The 23,499-nt window shown below is 37.8% G+C and overlaps 1 protein-coding gene across 4 annotated transcripts in view; it reads right to left on the bottom strand.

Moving 5' to 3' along the window:
* The window catches only part of Myo5a (myosin VA), a 212,659-nt gene that overhangs the window by 66,913 nt on the left and 122,247 nt on the right, over nt 1-23,499 (bottom strand). For all 4 annotated transcript variants that reach the window (XM_047538820.1, XM_047538823.1, XM_047538822.1 and 1 more), the window contains exons 13-21: nt 15,805-15,930; nt 14,785-14,868; nt 12,316-12,477; nt 11,243-11,340; nt 8,290-8,376; nt 8,094-8,202; nt 5,426-5,637; nt 4,654-4,810; nt 555-794 (exon numbers count right to left, since the gene is read on the bottom strand). In XM_047538820.1, the coding sequence (XP_047394776.1) occupies nt 555-794; nt 4,654-4,810; nt 5,426-5,637; nt 8,094-8,202; nt 8,290-8,376; nt 11,243-11,340; nt 12,316-12,477; nt 14,785-14,868; nt 15,805-15,930 (1,275 nt within the window). The remainder of the gene's footprint in view (nt 1-554; nt 795-4,653; nt 4,811-5,425; nt 5,638-8,093; nt 8,203-8,289; nt 8,377-11,242; nt 11,341-12,315; nt 12,478-14,784; nt 14,869-15,804; nt 15,931-23,499) is intronic.

The raw sequence follows: 23,499 nt of genomic DNA, 5'->3' as shown, positions 1-23,499 counted from the left end.
ATTTATTATAAATATCCATGTTTAGTACCTCAAAATTCTTTTTGTCTCCATTCAGAAAATCTTTCTGATAAATTGCATTTCAATATATTCTTACTACCTTTATATCATTTGCATATGCTAAACTATTATTTAGCAACTACTGCTAAATAATTCTTTATCTCTGCAAATAGCCTGTAAACTCCTCAGAAGCATGGACATCTTTTTACTTCTTTTGTCATTTCAGTGCTAAGTAGTTCCTCTGTGAAAAGAATATTATACTGCATACAAATAAATATATTATACTGGTGAAATAATTCTATAAAGTACAATAGGACTTTTTATCATTAAAGGTCTGAGGTGGGTTAGGATTAGGGTGTTCTCAAAAATAAATCCCTGCCTCGATCCTTAAATTGTAATCTAACATGTGAACTCATCATTATTTCTATGCCCATTTTGTCATCATTTTACTTTTTGCCAAGACTGAAGGACAAAGTCAAGGGGAAATAATATTGAAAATAATCCCAATGGATTTCTTTAGGTATGCTCCAATGTCAGGGCTCCTTTTTGAAACATACCTGCTCATCGACTTTACGCTGCAGCTGCATAATCTTGTTCTCCATGCCAATGTGGAGCTTCTTATAGCGTTCCACGGAGCGAGCCTCAATTTTGAGCTTCTTAAGCTCACGTTTAGCCATCATTCTCCGGAAGCAGCACTGAAGGTAGATTATGGCATGCATGCTCCTCTTGTAATGTGTACGAGCCAGCCAACCCCGAACCCACTTCTGAATGATGACTGCTTTGTGTTCACGTAGTATCTGCAAACAATGGTAAAGGCAAAGAAGGTCAGACCCTGGGCTATGCTCAAGGTTCAACTCTATCAATGAGAGGTCAACATGTCAAGCTGAGAATCAATACATTATGTAAAGAGAAAGATGAAAAAGTTGAATTAACAATGTATTATGTGGATTATGCATATCACAGAAATATGGAGGCACAACATTATCTTAAAAAGTGATTTGAGGGGCTTGCGTTGTGGCTCAGTGGTACAGCACTTGCCTAGCACGTGTGAGGCACTGGGTTGGCTTCTCAGTACCACATATAAATAAATGAATAAAATAAAGGTCCATCAACATCTAAAAAAATATTTTTAAAAAGTGATTTGAAAAGTAGACTTTAGCTGATTTGAGAAACATACATAAAACATATATAACGTTATAGTCACACGTTTTATATATATAATTATACATGGAGTATATGTTGGAAGTTGTCAAATAAAAGGCATCAGATTACCAAAAGAAAAAGATTCTAAAGAGAAAAATGCATTGGGTTTCTTAATGTGTATGGTTTCTTTAACAATAGATGACCACCCCCCACCATAAAACTCCCAGAACCATTCTGTGAACTACATGCTATTAAATTAGAAGATCTCCATACTAATACTGTTGATATCTCTCACCTCAATGTGCATTGGGCCTGTGTATGAGGACATGGGGTATGGCCAGTAAGCTGTTGGTAGAGGTCAATGCTTAGGGTACTGAAAGTTCATTGCTGATTTACTAATTTTTTTTCTCTGTTAAAAAAATTATGGCAGTCTTGTTTGAGGATATTTGAGGAATACAATTCTAGTGTGGTTTCTAATTCCTGTTTTAAATGAATAAGAAATCTGCTCATGAGAATTAAAGGTGGGAAGGATGGGCTTTAAAAAGAAAGTGAAAATTACAAAGATGTAAAATAATTTGCCTTTTGACTTAATGTTATATTTTCTAAAAAATATACTCCCTTAAATTTATATTCAACTTTGAACAAAAAGGCTGCCTTTATGAGATTAATTTCTTGCCACTAAAGACCATTAAGCATAAACTGTATAAATATTTTCTAGGAAAAATGGAGAAAAAAATTCTTGAATTTTAAGAAAACATTGAACTGAAAAGACTTAAGGTCCTTCTAAGTCTACAATTTTATGAAACAACTCTTAAATGAAATAAATGATATTTAAATGTTACATACTTGAGCTCGGTGCAGTGGTGCACACCCATAATCCTAGTGACTCAGAAGGCTGAGGTGAAGGGATCATAAGTTCAAGCCTAGCCTCAGCAACTTAGCAAGACCCTGTCTCAAAATAAAGTATAAAAAGGACTGGGGCTGCAGCTCAGCGGAAGAGTGCCTTTGGGTTCAGTTTCACATTGGGGGAAAAAATTTATGTACTTGATTAAGTACTTGTTAGTGATGAGTACAAATGAACATATTGTATCTCTTTTCAAACTTCTAAAATGTAAAAATCTCTGAAACCATCTATTTAAATAGCAGTTTAATAAGATCATAAAAAGAACAGTTCCTACTTTAAGGTTATATACCTGAGAAAAAGCAAAAAAAAAAAAAAAAAAAAAAATAGCCATCCTAGAAGATATACTTAAGAAATTAGTGGTTGTTTTGAATTATAAAATACCAAAATAAGTATAAGGAGCCCTAAGGAGTATCTTCTGCCAACTCAAGACTGCACTTTTGGCTGTTCTTCCAATGTTATGGCTTTCATCAAGTACAGCCTTTGCACTGTGCGGCCATGAGGCCAGTCCTTGAACTTTCTGAACATACAAGTCCTGAGGGAGGCCCTTGTCTTATCCAATGATTAAGGAGCAGGAACAACTGAATAAGACTCAGGGATAGCAAATTGAAGGCTTTCAGACTTAAAAGTTCAAGCAGCACACAGTGGCAAAGTGATAACACAAATTTTGCTTCTCCCCATGTGACTTTGGACATTGGTCCATTTCTCTAATTTCAGACAAATGAAAACAGAATATAATTGGAGTTTTCGTTTCCAACTTGTTCTATTTGTGACTCAGAGAAATGAAAGAATATCTTTATTCCCTTTAAGACACCCCCTGCCCCTGACCAAATCCCACTATGGGAAACCTTGAAACTCAAGAGTGCAGTTAAAAGGAGCTAGGATTAATAGGATGGCTATTGGCCTGTATATGTGAGCAAGCCTCTAATCTGTCATCACCCATGCCACACTGTGTCCAGTCATAGTGGGAGTGAGCCAGCCAGTGACTGCTTCTGCCAAACCACTGGCCCCAAATATATTTCAAAAGCTCCTGAGGAGACTTCTGAGGAAAACAGGAAGATTAGTTAGGTATATCTGAAAAGCCAAGTGTAAAGCTCTGAAATCTCATACTTACATAGAAAGAACAGACTGTAAAGTAGGCATAAGCAGAAAAAAGGATCTGGAGAAGCTGCCTTCAAATTTCCTTCAAACCACAGCTATTAAATATGTTTATTCAGATCTAATAAGTTTTATAATTTTTTATGTCTAAAATCACTTCAAAATTCAAAATGAATGAATGAGTAGGGTCAAGGTACACCTATACACTGTTGGTGATACAAAAAACCTACCCCTAAATTGCCCTATTTGTGTGCCTTCTGACAGGGATGTCCACAGAGCTCTAATATCTAGTTAGTAGATTTCTGGTGTATTAGAAACATTTTCTGTACAACAGGATTAAAGTCTTGCCAAAATGAAAGAGATAAAAACCTTTTACTGACTGTCACAATTAAGATTAATCTGGCGATCTAGTATGTACAGAGTCATCTTTATTATTGCTAGACATAAAAATGATTTGTTAAAAACTTTTGGAGTGGCTGGGCATGGTTGTGCACACCTATAATTCCAGCAACCTTGGAAGCTGAGGCAGGAGGTTCAATGCCAGCCTCAGCAACTTAGTGAAGCCCTAAGCAACTCAGTAAGACTCTGTCTCTAAATAAAACATAAAAAGGGTTGGGGATGTGGCTCAGTGGTTAAGTACCCCTGGGTTCAATCTCCAGTACCAAAACAAAAACAAAAACAAACAAAAAACCTCTGGAGCATCCAGAAGTTTATACAATTTTAGCCACATTAACATAATTTATTTCTTCTTCACTTAGTAAATTCTTCCAAGACTGTCTGATATTTGGCTTAATCTTCTTCTCATCTGTTATATATTTGACCTAATCATATGGTTTTATTTCTGTACAGTTATCTAACTAAAGGACCCAAAGATACTAGGTCCTAATCTCCAGAATTTATAAATTAATTTATTTTGCAAAATGACATTTGTAGATGTGACTAGGCTAAAGATTTTAACATGGGAAGATTATCCTGGATTACAAAAGTGAGATGTAAATGTCATCATAATTGTTCTTATAAGCGACAGACATGAAAAATCAGACACACTGAGAAGATGATGTAAGGAAATAGCAGAGATTAGAGGAATATGTCCTAAGTCCACAGAGCACTGGCAGCTACTAGAAGTCAGAAGAGGCAAGGAATGGGTTCTCCTCTAGGCTTCTAGACAAAGTGTAGCCCTGTTGATACCTTGATTTTGGCTCAGTGATGATTTTGGACTTTTGGTCTCCTGAAAGGTGAGATAATAAATTTCTGTTATTTTCAGTCACTAAGTTTGTGGTAATTTATTATATACTTACTTTTAACTTCCAAACTACACAGACAAGTGGGGGGTAGGAGATAAAATTTTTTCATCATGTTAATATGTACTTATTTAATATTTTAAAACACATTACAATTGTTAGTTTTCTCCACATGGCTTCTATGTCCTAGCAGCCCCTGTGGCATTATGTACAGATATGGAAATTGATTAATGTTAATGGAATGAATAAACAAATTTGAAAATAATGTCTCACCTTGTGATACCTATTTCTGGCCAAGTATCCTCGCAGATAAGATTGAAGAACAATAGTGGCAGCTTGTTTAATCTTGTACCTCCTGCGGACCACGTACATGCGCCAGTATTTCTGAATGATGATTGCTGCCTTGGTTCTGCGCAGAAATTTAGCATAGCTGGCCAAAGAACATAGTAGTACATTATCAGTAATCAGAAAAATGCAAAAATCCATATCAATGTCTTGGTCACAATGAGTAGTACCTCAATTACATTATTCTAATAATGTGCATGATAAATAAACATTTATATTTGCTTTAATTTGTATAGCAATTTGTAGTGTCCAAAAGAGAATTCATTCATTATCTAATCTGAACATTCATTATCATTAATCTTCTCACCTGAGTCTTTCCTAATCCTGAAAAGGGGGACACCCCATACTGCCACAGTTTTACAATAAAAAAGAATAAAGTTCGTAATTCTTTCTAGGACAGGGCTCATAAACATAGTCTATGTGCTCTTCACAAAGTAGACCAGTGTACATGGTAATCCCATATTTACTTATAATTTAAAAAATTTGAGGATGAATCAGAATCATCCATAAGGCTAAGTGAAATTTTATTATATTTAATGGTCTTATGAGTTGTTATTCCTTAAAACTAAGAAGGGGTGAGATGCTGACTTCTTAGGTAGGGTAACTACTTGAACCTGTCCTAGATTGGACAATGAATTAGGTGGACACCTGAATCTTAGGAACCTGTGAGTCAGAATGTATAGGTCCTCTGGAGACCTACCATCGAGCCTGGTAGCCCCGCACATATCTCTGCACAGTGATGGCTGCTTTACGCATGCGTAGGTACTTCTTCCTTAACAGCCAACCTCGGATGGTCTTCTGGATCCGAATGCAGGCAGCCCTCAGTTTGTCTGCCCTCAATTTTTCCAGATAGGCCACTTGACCAGCACGGAAAAAGATCTTTGTCTTACCAAACTGGTATTTGTCCTTGTCCTATTTTAGGAAGAAATTGTAAATTCAGAAATAATGACCATATAAAGGAAATTTAAAAGAAAAATATGTCTAGAAGCAGAATCAGTAAAAGGATGAATCTATTAGCTAAAACTTAGGCTACATCACAATTAACTAATGGAGCCAGATTTTTGATCCTATGCAAGTTGAGCAAATAGAAGGGATTTTAAGGAAAACTGTAGTTTAAGAGTTATTTTCCAGAATTATTCTACCTGGAATTTTTATCTGAGGCCCAAAACTTGGTTGTGGGTTATAGGCAGCTATTATTTTCTGGTTTGTATTTTAAACATCTCAAGGAAATGGAGATGTTGACACTCCCTCAGAGTGACCCAGGTTGTAAGCATTACATCAGGCTGTATATTCCATGAGCAAGCTGAAGGGACAAAAACACCAGTGTGAAGAATAAGGCAGAAAGAAAATCATATGAAATAAAATTGAAAAAAAACCCACAAAAATCCATGGGTATTCATATTAAGAGTTAAGTTTCTAAACAATTATCTCTTGGCTGCATCAACAGTATAGTTTCTAGAACAAAGACAATAACAAAAAACTTTGTGTTTAAAATCCTTCTATAAATTTCAAACTCCTTCCCCCCAAATATAATTATTTACTTTGCTCAATGACATCTGTCTTTACAAAAACAAACTTCTGAGTTTATGCATACTATTTTTGGTGATTCACCATATCTAGAAACATGTAAATTATTAATCACTCTCATATCAAAAGAAGAATAAAATGCACGTATAATAATTACCACTGTGACCTGAAAGTCTAAGGAAAAAACAGGAAAACCCTTTTCAACGTAAGCAGATATATCCTATCTTGTACACGAAACCTAAAAATCAGAAACCTCTAAGTGTATCTAAAAAAAATCAAATTATTCATTGAATTTACAAAGGAGTCATAGCTAAAAAACGGTCCTCTCCTAACACCCCTGTCCCACCTCAAGATTCAGTTCTGCCTCATCTTGCAGGCTCCTCTGCCTACTCCCTGCAAGGCCCTGAACCAGGCTAGGAAGACAGGAGTAAGAATGCCTCATCTTTCTGTTCCTCAATCTCATCTGAACTCAGGTTTGAAAGGAGATGGACCAAACTCAAACAAACACTAGATTTTTTTAAACATGACTAAGAAAGGGGCCTACAGTTCTTTCAAAGAAAAATAAAATCATTACCAAAGGAAATTACCTTTGGTTAATAGTATGACTGATTACCTTGAAGTGAAGTAATCCCTTCAGAGTAGTTTCAAACAGTAAAAATAAGTTTTTTAGGGGCCTGGGGATAAGCTCAGTTGGTATAGAGCTTGTCTAGCAATGCATAAGGCCCTGGGTTCAATCCCCTGCACTACCACCCAAGAAAAAAAAATTTAAATTTTTCATGAATCTTAAATCTTTAAGGCCTAGATCAGTAGATCAGTAATTCTCAAAGTGAAGTTCTCCTCAAAGAGCATTAGCATTACCTGGGAATTTTTTAGAAATGCAAATTACTGGGCAAATTATTCCCTGATAATTGCCCCAGAAATTCTGGGAGTAGGGCTTAGAGATCTGTTTGGCAAACCCAGGTGATACTAATGCCCAATAAAATTTGAGAACTCCTTAGCCTGTCATGACTGATTCTCTATAATGTCAACCTATATTTTCTAACCATTGCTCTACAGTACCACTCACAAATATTACACTGTAAAACACTACTGTTTTCTGAGCAAACCCTATGCTTTTTTACTTTTTCACACCATGTTCCTTCTTGGAATATTCTTTCTCTATTTTTATACAGTCTTACCCATTCTTCAGGGCCTGACTCAAAATACACTTTTTTCATGAAACTGTTCCTCCTTCCTCTAGCTGGATGTGACTTTACCTTCCTCTGATTTCTTGTCCTACTCACTAAATATTTGATATAGACACTGAAGTACAGTATATTTATCTTTAAAATACATTACTTGCCAAGATAGACTATTACTTGAGAACTAGACTCATTTTTTGTTTTTGTTTTTGAGACAGAGTCTCACTATGTTACCTAGGTTGGCCTCAAACTCCCAGGTTCAAGAGATCCCCTCACTACAACCTGAGTGGTTGGGACTATAGGCATGCACCACTACACCCATTAAGAATCATTTTTTCTTAATTATACATCATCTGTTCTGGAGTCTTCCATAAGTAGGTACTGCATAAACTTTTACTGATAAAGATCACACTCTCTAAAAGGAATATGTCTCAAGGCTGGGTTCAGGTCTTAACAATTTTATTTCCTGATAGTGAACCATTCTCCTCCTTACTAGTTCTAGCATGAGTGAGCCTCAACCTCCAAGAGAGTGTGCCCCTCTACCCAACCACCCCTAAATAATTTGAATGAATGATATTTTATATGGAAGTTCCCAGAGCTTTCACAAATGAGAACCACAAGGCTTTTGTTCAGAAAAAGGTAAGTGAAAATCTTTCTCACCAGTATCAGTTTCTCTAACACATTCTTGCATGTTTGCTTTCTATCACCTAGCACATCTTTTTGCTTCATTAGGACTCGGTAGCGACTGAAAAATTCTTGGTAAGTCCACCTAAAAAAGAAAATTACAACAGTTTATTTAAAGAACTAGGCATTTCCCCCATTAGGATTCCTTACACTTGAAAAATGCCACGCCCACCGTGAGGGGAAACCTGCTGCACTGATTCGGATGGTTTCCAGGACACCACATGCTCTCAGTTGCTGCACAGCCCTCTTCTCATCAAACCTATGTGTTTAAAAAAAGGTCATTAGTGCATGAAGAACCAAGCTGTAGCCACTCTGGGTAGGTAGGGTTTACATTTTTTGTAAAGAACCATGTGGATAAATTAAAAAAGAAAGCATTCAAAAGTTGAAGCTGTGATCAAATTGGAAAACTTCAGGAGAGGGGAGAGAAAATGAACAATAAAAATAGAGTTGTAAACACTGCCTGCGGTTTAAACCACAAACTCATAAGAAAGTGCATTGAGAATACTAAAAAAAGGAAAGAACACAAAATTCCTCTGCATTGTCCATACTCGGGTTACATGGGTTGACCTGATTAATTCACAGAGTTTCTTAGCTCCCTCTATGGGGTTCTCCTGGAATGAATACTGGCCAGCCCAGAGATCTCTTTAACAGAAAGAACACATTAAATATGCTCCAATTATAAATATGCCCAGTTACTTTTCTTAAAAAATTACTGATGTTTTAAAAGCTATTTACTGTATACATACTAAGCATTTATAGAGTCTATATCAATGAAAATATTTTTATTTTGTATTACAGTTTATATTATTTCACTCTGGGCAAATTAAATCTTCAAATTAAAATGACACTAAAAGAAGCAGAAAGTTCTCCTCTAACCATATGACAACTCTTATTACTCCCATAGCTAGGCTCTGAGTGATCCATCCACAACTTCTCCTACACTGTCTTCTCAGGTGTTCAGTTGGTAGCAGGAGATGGAGTTGCTGATGCAAGGTCATGGCTCAGGGCATGGAAATTGCTTCCTGCTTGCCACTTCCTCCAGAGAGGGCTTCTTAGTGATGAGGGGCACAGGACTGCAGTCTTTCAGATCTACTCTCCAGACAATAGGACTGGCAGGGAAGTATAGAAACAGGCACTCATAATTTGCTGAGTGGGTGTTATTACCTTGAGTATATGTGCCTCATCTTTTCTTAAATGTATCTTTATGGAACAATGTGATATTTAATACATGTACACAATGGGTAATGATCAGATCATAAGCATGGTATTTGACCTACAAATTCACAAATTCTACTTCTAGAAATATATTATCCTAAAGAGATAATCAGACAAATGAACAAAATTATAGGAATAAGATGTTTTTGCAGCATTGTTGAAACCACTTAAATAATCATCAGTAGGGAATAATTAAAATAAATATGGTATTATCTCTGCCATGGGATACTCTGCACCCATTAAAATGAGATGTGGACTTTTACTAACATGGAAAGTGTCCATTATCTATTGTATAAAAAGCAGAGATAAAACCACAATTACAGAATGAGATCCTCCCTTCTGCTAGTATTTTTCTCTCTCTCTCCTGTCAATCAGTCTGTCTGACTCTCTCTCTCTCTCTCTCTCTCTCTCTCTCGTACACGCAGAATAGGAAGGAAGGGACGTTGGTTAGTCAAGAAGGGTCTATGCCAGTTTATATCAGTTATCTCTCTGGGTATGATGAATGCTTTTTCATTTCTTTTTATACTATTCTATATTTTCTGAAAATTGTTTTTACAAGGTACATGTATTAGTTTCAAAATTAGAGGAATATTTCTTGGTTTTTTTGGGGGGTGTCTGCAGAAAGATTTTCCTCTCATATTTTTTCCAAGTTTTTATTTGTTCTTTTTAGTTATAAATGACAGTAGAATCTATTCTGACATACTGGTACAAACATGGAATATATCTTATTCTAATTAGGATCTCATTCTTATGGCTATACATGATGTTAAGATTCACTTTGGTATATTCATGTATGTACACAGGCCTCCTCACCGCCCCCCAATCCATTGTGTCTTAGCATCCACATATCAGAGAGAACACTGGACCTTTGGTTTTGAGGGACTGGCTTATTTCACTTAGCACATTTGTCTCCAGATCCATTCATTTACTGGTAAATGTAATAATAAATCATTCTTCTTTATGGCTGAGTAATATTCCATTGTGCATATATACCACAATTTCTTTATCCATTCATCTGTTGATGGCACCTAGGTTGGTTCCATATCTAAGTTATTGTGAACTGAGCTGCTATAAACATTATAGTGTGCTGATTTTAAGTCCTCTGGGTATATGCTGAGGAGTAGGATAACTGAGTCAAATGGTGGGTCCGTTCCAAGTTTTCTGAGGAATCTCCATATTGCTTTCTAGAGTAGTTGTATCAATTTGCAGTCCCATCAGCAATGTATGAGTGTACCACTTTTCCCATGTTCTTGGCAACATTTATTGTTACTTATATTCTTGATCATTGCCATTATGAATGGAGTGATATGAAATCTCAGTGTAGTTTTAATTTGCATTTCTAATTGCTAGAGATTTTGAACATTTTTTTCACATATTTGTTCACATATATTTCTTCTTTTGAGAAGTATCTGTTTAGTTCCTTTATCCATTTATTGACTGGGTTATTTGGTTTTTTGGGGGATAAGCTTTTTGAGTTCTTTGTCAAAAATGCTATTTGAAGTTGGACAAGATGTTGGTAAAAGCAGACAGTCTCTGGTGGTTTACAGGTGAAAAGTAGCAGGTAAGCCTTTGCCAAAGCAGCCTTTTCCCAGCTAGTTCTCTAGCTCTGGTTTTAACTAGTACCCAAATTAACAAAATGCCCAGAAAGATTTTAAACTAAGGTAAATTAAAAAAATAATATGGAACCAGAAATGCTTGGTTGACATCAACTTTTAAAACCCTAATAGATGACTAACTGCTAATTTATTCTCACATTCTGAAAAGAGAACAAAAAGTGAAAAAATTATATTAACTAGTAGTTTGCCTCTACAAGACATGAAGATCTACCCAATTTTTTTTTCCCTTATGTTGGCTTGGTAATCCTCATGTAGTGGGAATACTTGTTTATTCAGTAGTTGAGAAATACTTACGTGAATGGAAACTTGAAGTCATTAGGCTTAATACAGCGCACATAGTGAGGAGTAGTGGCATTGAGGGTCTCCATAAGCAGGTGAAGGGAATTTCGGAACTGCACGAAAAAGGGCAGAAAGGGGTATCAAAGTTTCCTCAAAAGTTGAAGATGATGTAAAACAATAAAAATTCTCTTCCTATGGCACTAATGCTTATGACTTTGTCACCTATGAATTTGACCCATCCTGAGAAGGGGAGCTGCTATTAAATAAGAATGGTAGGACTTTTAGTTAAATTTTGCCCAAACTCTACTAACATATGCTTACTCTGCTAAATATATACCTTTCCCTACTCTCACACCTTTCTCCCACTCCCCTTATGACACAGGTTTCCATAGCTTTGTGATATGACTCACAATATATCTTTGCTTTAAGAATATGAAGGTCATATTCTTACTGGAAAGTAGAAATTTTGCTGTAGGATGCTGAAAAAAGCAGCAGATGTCTTAAAAGAGAATGGGCAGGATGGCCAGAAAGGAGTTACCATTAGGGATGTGGGATCAGGACTAGAGGCTGTGGACTCATGTCCGGCCCTGCTCTGATCAACACTGGCACAGGGTCTCACACACAGGGAAACATACTATGCGGGCTAGTGCTCAACCTCCCTTACAAAGCCTTTACCCTCACTTAGGCACTAAGCATTTGTGTGACACTTCCCACACCCCACAGGTCATAAGCCATCAAAGGAAGGAGAGGGCACTTTCTTGTACTGAAGGAGCTAACTGTTGCTCTGTATAAATACAGAAACAAAGCAACCAGAGAATGAGGCAAAGACAGCAGTGGTCTGAGAGAGATGACATGCACTAAAATAATCAAGACAAATATAGAGAAAATTATTTTGGGTAAAGGCAGACATGAAAGCATGGGTGCAGAGTTGGCAAAGAGAAGTATGAGTGGGCAGTATTATTGGTTCTCTCAGTGGAAGATCCAGCCTCTCCTTACCTGAGAATCCCACCCAGGAAGTTAAAGAAAGAAGACCTGAGGCTTTAGGTGAGCAAAGGACAAGTGTCTTGGCAGAAGCTCCCTGAACTCACCTGATGCCCCACTGTTTTCTTGTGCTCTTTGGCCATCTGGCCTGGTCTGCCTTTGGTGGCCTTTGTAGGAGCGCGGGTGAGGGGTGTTCGTCCTGAAGAGGTGGCTGAGGTTGGACTAATGGCTTTTTCATCATCTTGAAATAGTTCTGGTAGCATCTTAAACTGGGACAGAAACAGTTAAAAAAATTACACTCTAAAACCATATTCGAAAGGAAGCCTTCATAGACAAAATATTATGGATGTTTTCAATAAGTAGGAACTCTCTTGCTTAGGTAACTCCAGTCAGAATCACATTCAGGAAATAATCACCATCTGAGATGGAGTAAAAAATATGAGCGAAAGGTAAAATAAATGCTATAAAAATATAGATAGAGGCTGGGCACAGTGGTGCACACCTATAATCCTAGCTACTTGGGAGACAAAGGTAGGAGGATTGCAAATTTGAGGCAAGCCTGAGCAACTTAGTGAGATCTGTCTCAAAATAAAAAATAAAAAAATGGATTGAGGGTATACCTAAGTAATAGAGTACCCTAAGGTTTGACCCCCCCCAAAACTAAAATATGTCATATATTTCTAAACCCTACCAAATTTCTATCACCTGCTCTGACTTAACCTCTTATATGCTCAATTTCATTTCCGAATTCCTATATGACATGTCTACTTAGCTATCTAATTACTATCTCAAGTGAAACATATCTAAAACAATCACAGACTTCACACTGTGTTACCACAAAAAGAATTATATTCAAAACACAACACAAATATTAATTGTTACTTCCAAGGCAACATTATGTTATACTTGCTTCCTATCCAGTACAGAGAATTTATGAAGATTATACCTGACAGTTGGGTTTCTGCAAAGAGTGGGAGCAAGGAGGGCATCAAACTTTGTTAGGTAAATCACACACTGTCCCCACTTCAACTGTAGCAATGCTACATAGACTGGCAGTCATTTCAGATGACTCACCAGAACACAGAGCTACCTTCTGATGGTTGAGGACACACTAGTCAAACAGAAAATTAAGTAAAAATGAAGACACAACTGCTTATGGGTGCCTCAAGAATGAGAACCTATATTTTGTTTAAGCTAAATTACTTTGGCCAAGAATTAACAACAGAACTTCACGATTCATATCACTGTCCATAAATCAAAATGATAAAAATCTTCAACTGTTTAATACTAAAGGACTGGCATTATGAAAATTTCTTACACATCAATGCTGTAAGGTATAAAGCATTAATGCCCAGTACCTGTTAGGTTAAGGAAAAGATTGTCTTTTTCTATAGACTCTTTGACTCATTATTTTCTGGGGGTTAAAACTGGGATTTGGTCTTTAACTGATCTGTATATTATCAAAATAACTGAAAGCAAACATTTTAGTTTCAAAACAATAGTTAGAATATTCATATGCAATTCCACTGAAGTAAGAATTCTTTTAGGATAAACTAGAAAAAGTATGCCAGTTTGTCATCTAGACAAATTCATATGAAGATTTTTACTTTATTAAATGAATATTTGCCCAAATAAGTAACTGGCTTCTTGGTTTGCACCCTGTAGGAGGAATGTGAGAGGTTCCCTCATCCTTTACAGATTTAAAATCAAAGGGTGGAGGTAGGATCAACCTAGTTTTTGCCATCTGGAATATTCTTTTCCCACTGGAAGGCAGAGTTTCTAGTATCTATACTTAAGAAAAATAATTTCAAAGTCACACCTGGAATTGCATTTATTAATGATCCTGAGATAATCTCCATCTGCATGGAGTACATGAGGATACAATTCTGGCATACCCCTTCAAATGACATAAAAAAAAAATCCACTTTCTCTCATAGCCTCTCACAAAAACACACAAGAGAGAAGACTATGGTTGAGGCAATAATTTCACTTAAAACTGAAAGACCACAAGGCATAGTGGTTAAGAGCAGACCCTGAGCAAGTCAGCTCGGGTCTTAAAGTGACTTGAAAACTCACTAGCCATGTAGTCCCTATACCTCAGTTACCTCATCTGTAAGATGAGAGTAATGATTATACCATCTCATTATAAAGATTAGATGTGTTAATATTTGCAAGGCTTTTAGAACAAAACCTGACACACAATAAGTGTTATATATTTGGTAAATTAAAAACTGTAAGTAAAACAGATTTTGTTGGAAAAATCATTTTCATGGTTAAAATGCTAAAGCTTAAAGCTGGGCATGGTGATGCACACCTGTAATCCCAGCGACTCAGGAGGCTGAGGCAGGAAGATCACAAGTTTAAGGCCAGTCTGGGCAACTTAGCAAAATCCTTTCTGAAAACAAAAATAAAAAGGGCTGGAGGATAGAAATATAGGTCAGTGGTAGAGTGCCCCTGGATTCAATCTCAATCCCAGTACCACAAACCAAACAACAAACAAAAAACCAATAAAAACTAATGCATAATTAACATCTTAGTGAATATATACTGATTAGAATAAGCCTGTCTATGGTTACCTTGCTTGACTTAAGAACTTTAATTTGTTCCTCAAAAACAGTGTCTTTATTTTTTTCAAGAAAGCCTTCACACTGGTATTCCACCTGAAAATATACAGAAAAATCTCCTTAACTAATAGCACTTTTGAATAGATAATATATAATCAATAACAAAAATATGTACTAGCTCAGGTTACATGATTAGCTCTCAGCAAAGGGGTATCATGAGTTTTTTCTAAAATACTGGTACTATTCCTGCTAAGGCTGTTAACTCTTCAGTACAACTCCCCAAATACTGTTTTCGTAGGGAACAGTGGTAGTACGTGCTGATTATGGTCTATGATATTCTCAATTCATGGGTAAGCAAACTTGTAAGAAATTGATCCTCTTTCCTCCATGCTGGTCAAAGAAAGTTCATCCCAGGCTGACCCAGTACATCTCCTTCCAAGCTAGCCCACCACCTACTGAAGTGTTTCCTCTTGGGAAAGATGAGATTAAAGTAGGAGATAGGATTAAAAGGAACACATGGCTGTTTGATGGGGAAGAGGTGAAAAGTTAATGATGGATAGTGGGAGAAGCTGGGGAAATATTGTATGATTTGGTAAACTGGGACTCCTTGAGAATGGAAGATTTCTCTTTCAAAACCCCAGCAACTTGAACAGTCTATCACTCAAGGAGCTTTACATCCTGTACTACAAAGCCCTTAGGTGAACTTATGTTTGTTTTAAGTTTTCCAGTCAGGACTAAGGTAAACTCAGAAATTCCTCAACCCCTGAAGGGGATCCCAGGAAGCTGGTTTTCAGAGTTTCCTGGAATTCCAACTTATAGACAGAAGACTATAGACCCCTATTTATTTCATATATAATTCCATTTGAGTTAAAGGAGGAGAAAACCAACAAGCCAATACTGAAGACTGCTTTTCCTGTAAGGTCTCAAAGAATGCAAGCATCGGCAAAGAGAAAAAAATAACACTTCGTAACTATTGATTTTTTCCCCGTCATTTATGTATTCAAAAATAAAAAGATAACCAAGCTTCCTTACTTTGTCAGCAAAATGTTGGATAATGAAAGCTTTGTTTGATAGGCGAGGCTTTTCAAAGAGCGCACATTTGTTCAAATGTGTGTTGTACAATTTTTGGGCCCAAGTGTCATCTGTACCTTTAGGCATCTACGTTGAGGGAGAAAAAGAAAGAAAGAAAACAAACCAAATATTGAGATGCCTCTGTTGCATCAGCTGCCAAGAGATCACTTTTTGGCTTTACCTATATTTTATATTCAGTTTAGGAATTCATTTCTTCTACATTTCTCTCTTATAGGTCCCAAAACAATTACTAATGAAGAGCATGACCAAGTGCTTCCCACAGGTGACCCAGTCATCTCTGAGTGACAACCTGCCTATACTAATTAATAATTATTCAATCTCTTTTTAAAACAACAAAAACTTTATAAGATAAAATATCATGGATATAGTAGTGTGTATTTAAAAATTTTTACAAATAGAGAAACAACATATATCCCATTTGAATACAATAATAATTTAAAAAAAAGAAAAAAAAGAAAAATTTTAAATTTATGTTAAATAAAGGTAACATTTACAAAGAGAAAAATATGAAATGGAGGGTAGGCTCTTGCTGTTTTCTCCAACTTCATTATCTCTTTTAAGTCATGTACATGAATGGTTCATTCTATGTATTCCTTGCATTTTTTTCTTCTTAATAAAATATTATTTTACTTAAGGTTACTAGGTTGTTATTTGTTTTTTGTTATTATAACAACTGCCACAGTTTTCTTCTTATATGTAGATACCTTGGAGACGTTCACAAGTATATTCATAGGTTGAAATCTAAGCAGTTCCATTCCAGGGTAAAAAGATACATGTATTTATTATTCTGATAACTGTTGTCAAATTTCATCCTAAGTATGTTTGTTAATTCTTATCCTTCTTCAACAGTACATTATCAAACGAAAGGTATCAAATTTAAACTCACCCATTTGGTGGGTAAAAAGTAAGATACCGGAGAGAGGTTCAAGATGGCGGACTAGAGGGCGGCTGCATTTCATGTTGCTCCAGGACTCAAGATTCAAAAGAGGAGATAGTGACTTGGGACCAACTCAAAGCCGCCCGGGGAGTTTCTCCCATAGGGGAGGCGTCCCCGAAGGGGCAGTAGCCCTGGAACGCAGAGAACTTTGTGAAGTACAGTGACTCGGCGGGTCGCCCCTCCCCTGCCGGAGCGGTAAAAACGGACAACGAAGCGGAGCGAAAAATGGCGGATTGAAGTTTCCAGGACCGCGGGCAGATTCTCTAACCTAAGGAGACTCGTCTGCGAAGGGTGAGGCTCTCAAGCCCAGGAGGGAGGTCCGGGCCCCTGGGAACGTTGCCTGCAAAGGCTGCCCCTGCCCAGGCGGCAAGACACACCTCCCCTGCTGGAGCAGTGAACTCGGAAAGCGGGGAACTTTGCAAGGGAGGTTGTGCGACACACTGCTTGGTTTTGAAGCGATCTGCCAGGGCTCCAGTGGCTGCCAGAGAAAGAGTGGGGCGGCGAGTTGTTTGGATCCAGCAACCGCCTGAGCAACGGGGAGGGGGCTGCCCAGAGGAGGTGGAGGTACGCAGTGAGTGCCTTGGTCTCCAAGCGCCCACACCTGGAGGAAGAGACGAGCGACGGGTCACTGGGGCTTGGAGCATATGTACGAGGCTCCAAGTGACTGCTCAGAGGGCGGGTCGCATAGCCAGGCGATTAGGTGCATAGCAAGGTCCAGTCCAGGGACCTAGGCACCTTTTCTTGAATGAACTACACAGAGACAAACTGAGGGGCGAAGTGAAGGTTCCAGGACTTCAGGCAGCGTCTCTGAGAAGGGACAACCTAAGGAGACTCGTCTACGAAGGGTGAGGCTCCCAGGCCCAGGAGGTAGGTCTGGGCCCCTGGGAAGGCTGCCCTGCCCAGGCAGCAAGACACATCTACCCTCATTGGAACAGTGAGCTCGGAAAGTGGGAGACCTTGCAGAGGAGGCCGAGCAGCACACCGCTTGGTTTTTTGGTTTTTTGGACCAATCTGCCAGGGCTCCGGGGGCTGCCAGAGAAAGAGTTGGGTGGCGAACTATTTGGATTCAGCAACTGCCTGAACAACGGGGAGGGGGCTGTCCTGAGGAGGTGGAGGTGCGCAGTGAGTGGCTTGGTCTCCAAGCGCCCACACAGAACACCTGCCTGGAGGAAGAGACGAGTGACGGGTCACTGGGGCTTGGAGCATATGTACGAGGCTCCAAGTGACTCTTCAGAGGAGGGGTCGCATAGCCAAGTGATTAGGTGCAAAGCACGGTCCGAGCCGGGGATCTAAGCACCTTTTCTTGAAAGAGCTACACAGAGACCAGCTGAGGGGTGGAGCGAAGGTTCCAGGACTGTGGGCAGCTTCTCTGAGGAGGGGCCACCAAAGGAGACTCGTCTGCGAAGGGCAGGGCTCCCAAGCCCAGGAGGTAGGTCCAGGCCCCTGGAAACGCTGCTTGGGAAGGCTGCCCTGCACAGGCGGTAGTTGTGGACTGAGGAGAACCTCTAGGAGGGGAACGGACTAGTGAGACCTCCCCACCGGGTGGGTCTTCCCCGCAGAGTGAGGTTTTCCCACAAAGACAGTAAAACCAGAGACACAGGCCCAAACAGGCATTGCCTTAGCCCGCAGTCTAGCTCCCCTTTGGATGACCATTGGTCAACAAGTAGAGGCACCTCTGCCCTCTAGCAGGGAATATACCCCACCTGAAGACCACCACCCCTAGAGAGGCAGCTACCTAGGGGAACACCGAAGTATCAACTTCCTCTAAGACTTCAGGCTACTGAAGGATAAGAGGGGATACACTAGCAATCTTCAGGGACATTATAAGTCAATAGAGGAAATCTGCAACATCTCTGCAGTCCACTGATACCTGAACAATATGAGAAAACAAGGGAAGAAAATGCCTCAAACAAATCTGGATGTTATATCAATAAAATCCAATGACAGCATGGCAGAAGAAATGTCAGAAAGGGAGTTCAGAATGTACATAATCAACATGATAAGGGAAGCAAACGATGAAATGAAAGAGCAAATGCAGGCATTGAATGAACGCACCAATAGACAGTTAAAAGAGCAAATACAGGAAGCAAAAGACCATTTCAATAAAGAGTTAGAGATATTGAAAAAAAACCAAACAGAAATCCTTGAAATGAAGGAAACAATAAACCAAATTAAGAACTCCATAGAAAGTACAACCAATAGGATAGAACACCTGGAAGACAGAACCTCAGATATTGAAGACAAAATATTTAACCTCGAAAACAAAGTCGAACAAACAGAGAAGATGGTAAGAAATCATGAACAGAATCTCCAAGAACTATGGGATATCATGAAAAGGCCAAATTTGAGAATTATTGGGATTGAGGAAGGCTTAGAGAAACAAACCAAAGGAATGAACAACCTATTCAATGAGATAATTTCAGAAAATTTCCCAAATCTGAAGAACGAAATGGAAAATCAAGTTCAAGAGGCTTACAGGACTCCAAATACACAAAATTACAACAGACCCACACCAAGGCACATTATAATGAAAATACCTAACATACAAAATAAAGACAGAATCTTAAAGGCTGTGAGAGAAAAGAACCAAATTACATTCAGGGGGAAGCCAATACGGATATCAGCAGATTTTTCAATCCAGACCCTAAAAGCTAGAAGGGCCTGGAATAACATTTTTCAAGCCCTAAAAGAAAATGGATGCCAACCAAGAATCTTATACCCAGCAAAACTTACCTTCAGATTTGACAACGAAATAAAATCCTTCCATGATAAACAAAAGCTAAAAGAATATACAAAAAGAAAGCCAGCATTACAGAACATTCCCAGCAAAATATTCCATGAAGAAGAAATGAAAAACAAAGAAGCAAATCAGCAAAGGGAGGAGATATCCTAAAGGAACTCTCAAATAAAGAGGAACCAAGTCGTGTCAAAAATAAGCAAATAAATGAATAAAATGAGTCAAATGACCGGGAATACAAATCATATCTCAATAATTACCCTGAATATTAACGGCCTGAATTCATCAATCAAAAGACATAGACTGGCAGATTGGATAAAAAAGAAAGATCCAACAATATGTTGCCTGCAAGAGACTCATCTCTTAGAAAGAGATACCCAAAGACTAAAGGTGAAAGGATGGGAAAAAACTTACCATGCACATGGACCCAGCAAAAAAGCTGGGGTATCCATCCTCATTTCAGATAAAGTGGACTTCAAGCCAAAGTTAATCAGAAGGGATAAAGAAGGACATTTCATAATGCTTAAGGGAACCATAAATCAGCAAGACATAACAATCATAAATATCTATGCCCCAAACAGTGGCTCACCCATGTATGTCAAACAAATCCTTCTCAATCTCAGAAACCAAATAGACCACAATACAATAATACTAGGTGATTTTAACACGCCTCTCTCTCCACTGGACAGATCTTCCAAACAAAAATTGAATAAAGAAACCTTAGATCTCAATAACACAATCAATAATTTAGACTTAACAGACATTTATAGAATATACCATCCAACGAAGAGTGAATACACTTTCTTCTCAGCAGCACATGGATCCTTCTCTAAAATAGACCATATATTATGCCACAAAGCTAATGTTAGCAAATACAAGAAGATAGAGACACTTCCTTGTATTTTATCAGACCATAATGGATTGAAACTAGAAATAAATGAAAGAGCAAAAAACAGAAATTACTCCAACACCTGGAGATTAAACAATATGCTATTATATGAGGAATGGATAACAGAAGATATTAGGAAGGAAATTAAAAAATTCTTAGAGGTAAACGAGAACAAAGAAACATCGTATCAAAATCTCTGGGACACTATGAAAGCCGTACTTAGAGGAAGATTTATTTCATGGAGCGCATTTAATAAAAGAAGTAAAACTCAAAAAATAAATGAACTAACACTACAGCTCAAAGCCCTAGAAAAAGAAGAACAGACCAACACCAGAAGTAGTAGAAGACAGGAAATAAACTCAGAGCTGAAATCAACGAAATTGAAACGAAAGAAACAATACAAAAAATTGACAAAATAAATAGTTGGTTCTTCGAAAAAATAAACAAAATTGATAAACCTTTAGCCACACTAACAAAGAGAAGACGAGAGAAAACCCAAATCACCAAAATTCGGAATGAACAAGGAAGTATCACAACAGACACGACTGAAATACAAAACATAATTAGAAGCTATTTTGAAAATCTATATTCCAACAAAATAGAAAATTTCGAAGATATCAACAAGTTTCTAGAGACCTATGAATTGCCTAAACTAAACGAGGAGGACATGCACAATTTAAATAGACCAATTTCAAGTAATGAAATAGAAGAAGTCATCAAAAGCCTACCAACAAAGAAAAGTCCAGGACCTGATGGTTTCTCAGCCGAGTTCTACAAAACCTTTAAAGAAGCTCATTCCAATACTTTTCAAAGTATTCCATGAAATAGAAGAGGAGGGAACCCTCCCAAACTCATTCTACGAAGCCAATATCACCCTGATACCTAAACCAGACAGAGACACATCGAGGAAAGAAAATTTCAGACCAATTTCCTTAATGAACATCGACGTAAAAATTCTCAACAAAATTTTAGCAAATCGCATACAAAAATGTATTAAAAAGATAGTGCATCATGATCAAGTGGGTTTCATCCCAGGGATGCAAGGTTGGTTCAACATCAGGAAATCAATAAATGTAATTCACCATATCAACAGACTTAAAGTCAAGAACCACATGATTATTTCAATAGATGCAGAAAAAGCATTTGATAAAATACAGCACCCCTTCATGCTCAAAACACTAGAAAAAATAGGGATAGTGGGAACGTTCCTTAACATTGTAAAGGCCATCTATGCTAAGCCCATGGCTAATATTATTCTTAATGGTGAAAAACTGAAAGCATTCCCCCTAAAATCTGGAACAAGGCAGGGATGCCCTCTCTCACCACTCCTATTCAATATCGTCCTTGAAACTCTAGCCAGAGCAATTAGACAGACCAAAGAAATTAAAGGGATACGAATTGGAAAAGAAGAACTCAAACTATCCCTATTTGCTGATGATATGATTATATACTTAGAGGAACCAGGAAATTCCACCAGAAAACTCTTAGAACTCATAAGTGAATTCAGTAAAGTAGCAGGATACAAGATCAATGCTCATAAATCCAATGCATTTTTATACATAAGTGATGAATCTTCAGAAAGAGAAGTTAGGAAAACTACTCCATTCACAATAGCCTCAAAAAAAATAAAATACTTGGGAATCAATCTCACAAAAGAGGTGAAAGACCTCTACAATGAGAACTACAGAACACTAAAGAAAGAAATTAAAGAACACCTTAGAAGATGGAAAGATCTCCCATGTTCCTGGATAGGCAGAATTAATATTGTCAAAATGGCCATACTACCAAAAGTGCTATACAGATTCAATGCAATTCCAATTAAAATCCCAATGATGTACCTTGCAGAAATAGAGCAAGCAATTATGAAATTCATCTGGAAGAATAAGAAACCCAGAATTGCTAAAGCAATCCTTCGCAGGAAAAATGAAGCAGGGGGTATTGCAATACCTGAACTTCAACTTTACTACAAAGCAATAGTAACAAAAACGGCATGGTATTGGTACCAAAATAGACAGGTAGATCAATGGTACAGAATAGAAGACACGGACACAAACCCAAACAAATATAATTTCCTCATACTAGACAAAGGGGCCAAAAATATGCAATGGAGAAAAGATAGCCTCTTCAACAAATGGTGCTGGGAGAATTGGAAATCCATATGCAACAAAATGAAAATAAACCCATATCTCTCACCGTGCACAAAACTAAACTCAAAATGGATTAAGGACCTCGGAATCAGACCAGAGACCCTGCATCTTATAGAAGAAAATGTAGGTCCAGATCTTCAACATGTCGGCTTAGGACCAGACTTTCTCAACAGGACTCCCATAGCACAAGAAATAAAAGTAAGAATCAACAACTGGGATAGATTCAAACTAAAAAGCTTTCTCTCAGCAAAGGAAACTATCAGCAATGTGAAGAAAGAGCCTACAGAGTGGGAGAAAATCTTTGCCAATCATACTTCAGATAGAGCACTAATCTCCAGAATCTATAAAGAACTCAAAAAACTCAACACCAAGACTACAAATAATCCAATCGACAAATGGTCTAAGGAAATGAACAGACACTTCACAGAAGAAGACCTACAAACAATTAACAAACATATGGAAAAATGTTCAACATCTCTAGTAATAAAAGAAATGCAAATCAAAACCACCCTAAGATTCCATCTCACCCCAATCAGAATGGCGATTATCAAGAACACAAGCAACAACAGGTGTTGGCGAGGATGTGGGGAAAAAGGTACACTCATACATTGCTGGTGGGGTTGCAAATTAGTGCAACCACTCTGGAAGGCAGTATGGAGATTCCTTAAAAAACTTGGAATGGAACTACCATTTGACCCAGCTATCCCACTCCTTGGCCTATACCCAAAGGACTTAAAATCAGCATACTACAGAGATACAGCCACATCAATGTTCATTGCTGCTCAATTCACCATAGCCAGATTGTGGAACCAACCTAGATGCCCTTCAGTTGATGAATGGATAAAGAAACTGTGGCATATATATACAATGGAATATTACTCAGCCATAAAGAATGATAAAATTATGGCATTTGCAAGCAAATGGA

The sequence above is a fragment of the Sciurus carolinensis genome, chromosome 2 (assembly GCF_902686445.1).
Source record: "Sciurus carolinensis chromosome 2, mSciCar1.2, whole genome shotgun sequence".
Lineage (NCBI taxonomy): Eukaryota > Metazoa > Chordata > Mammalia > Rodentia > Sciuridae > Sciurus > Sciurus carolinensis.
Note: the sequence above shows the minus strand (reverse complement) of the source record. Positions and strands in the feature narration are given on the sequence as shown.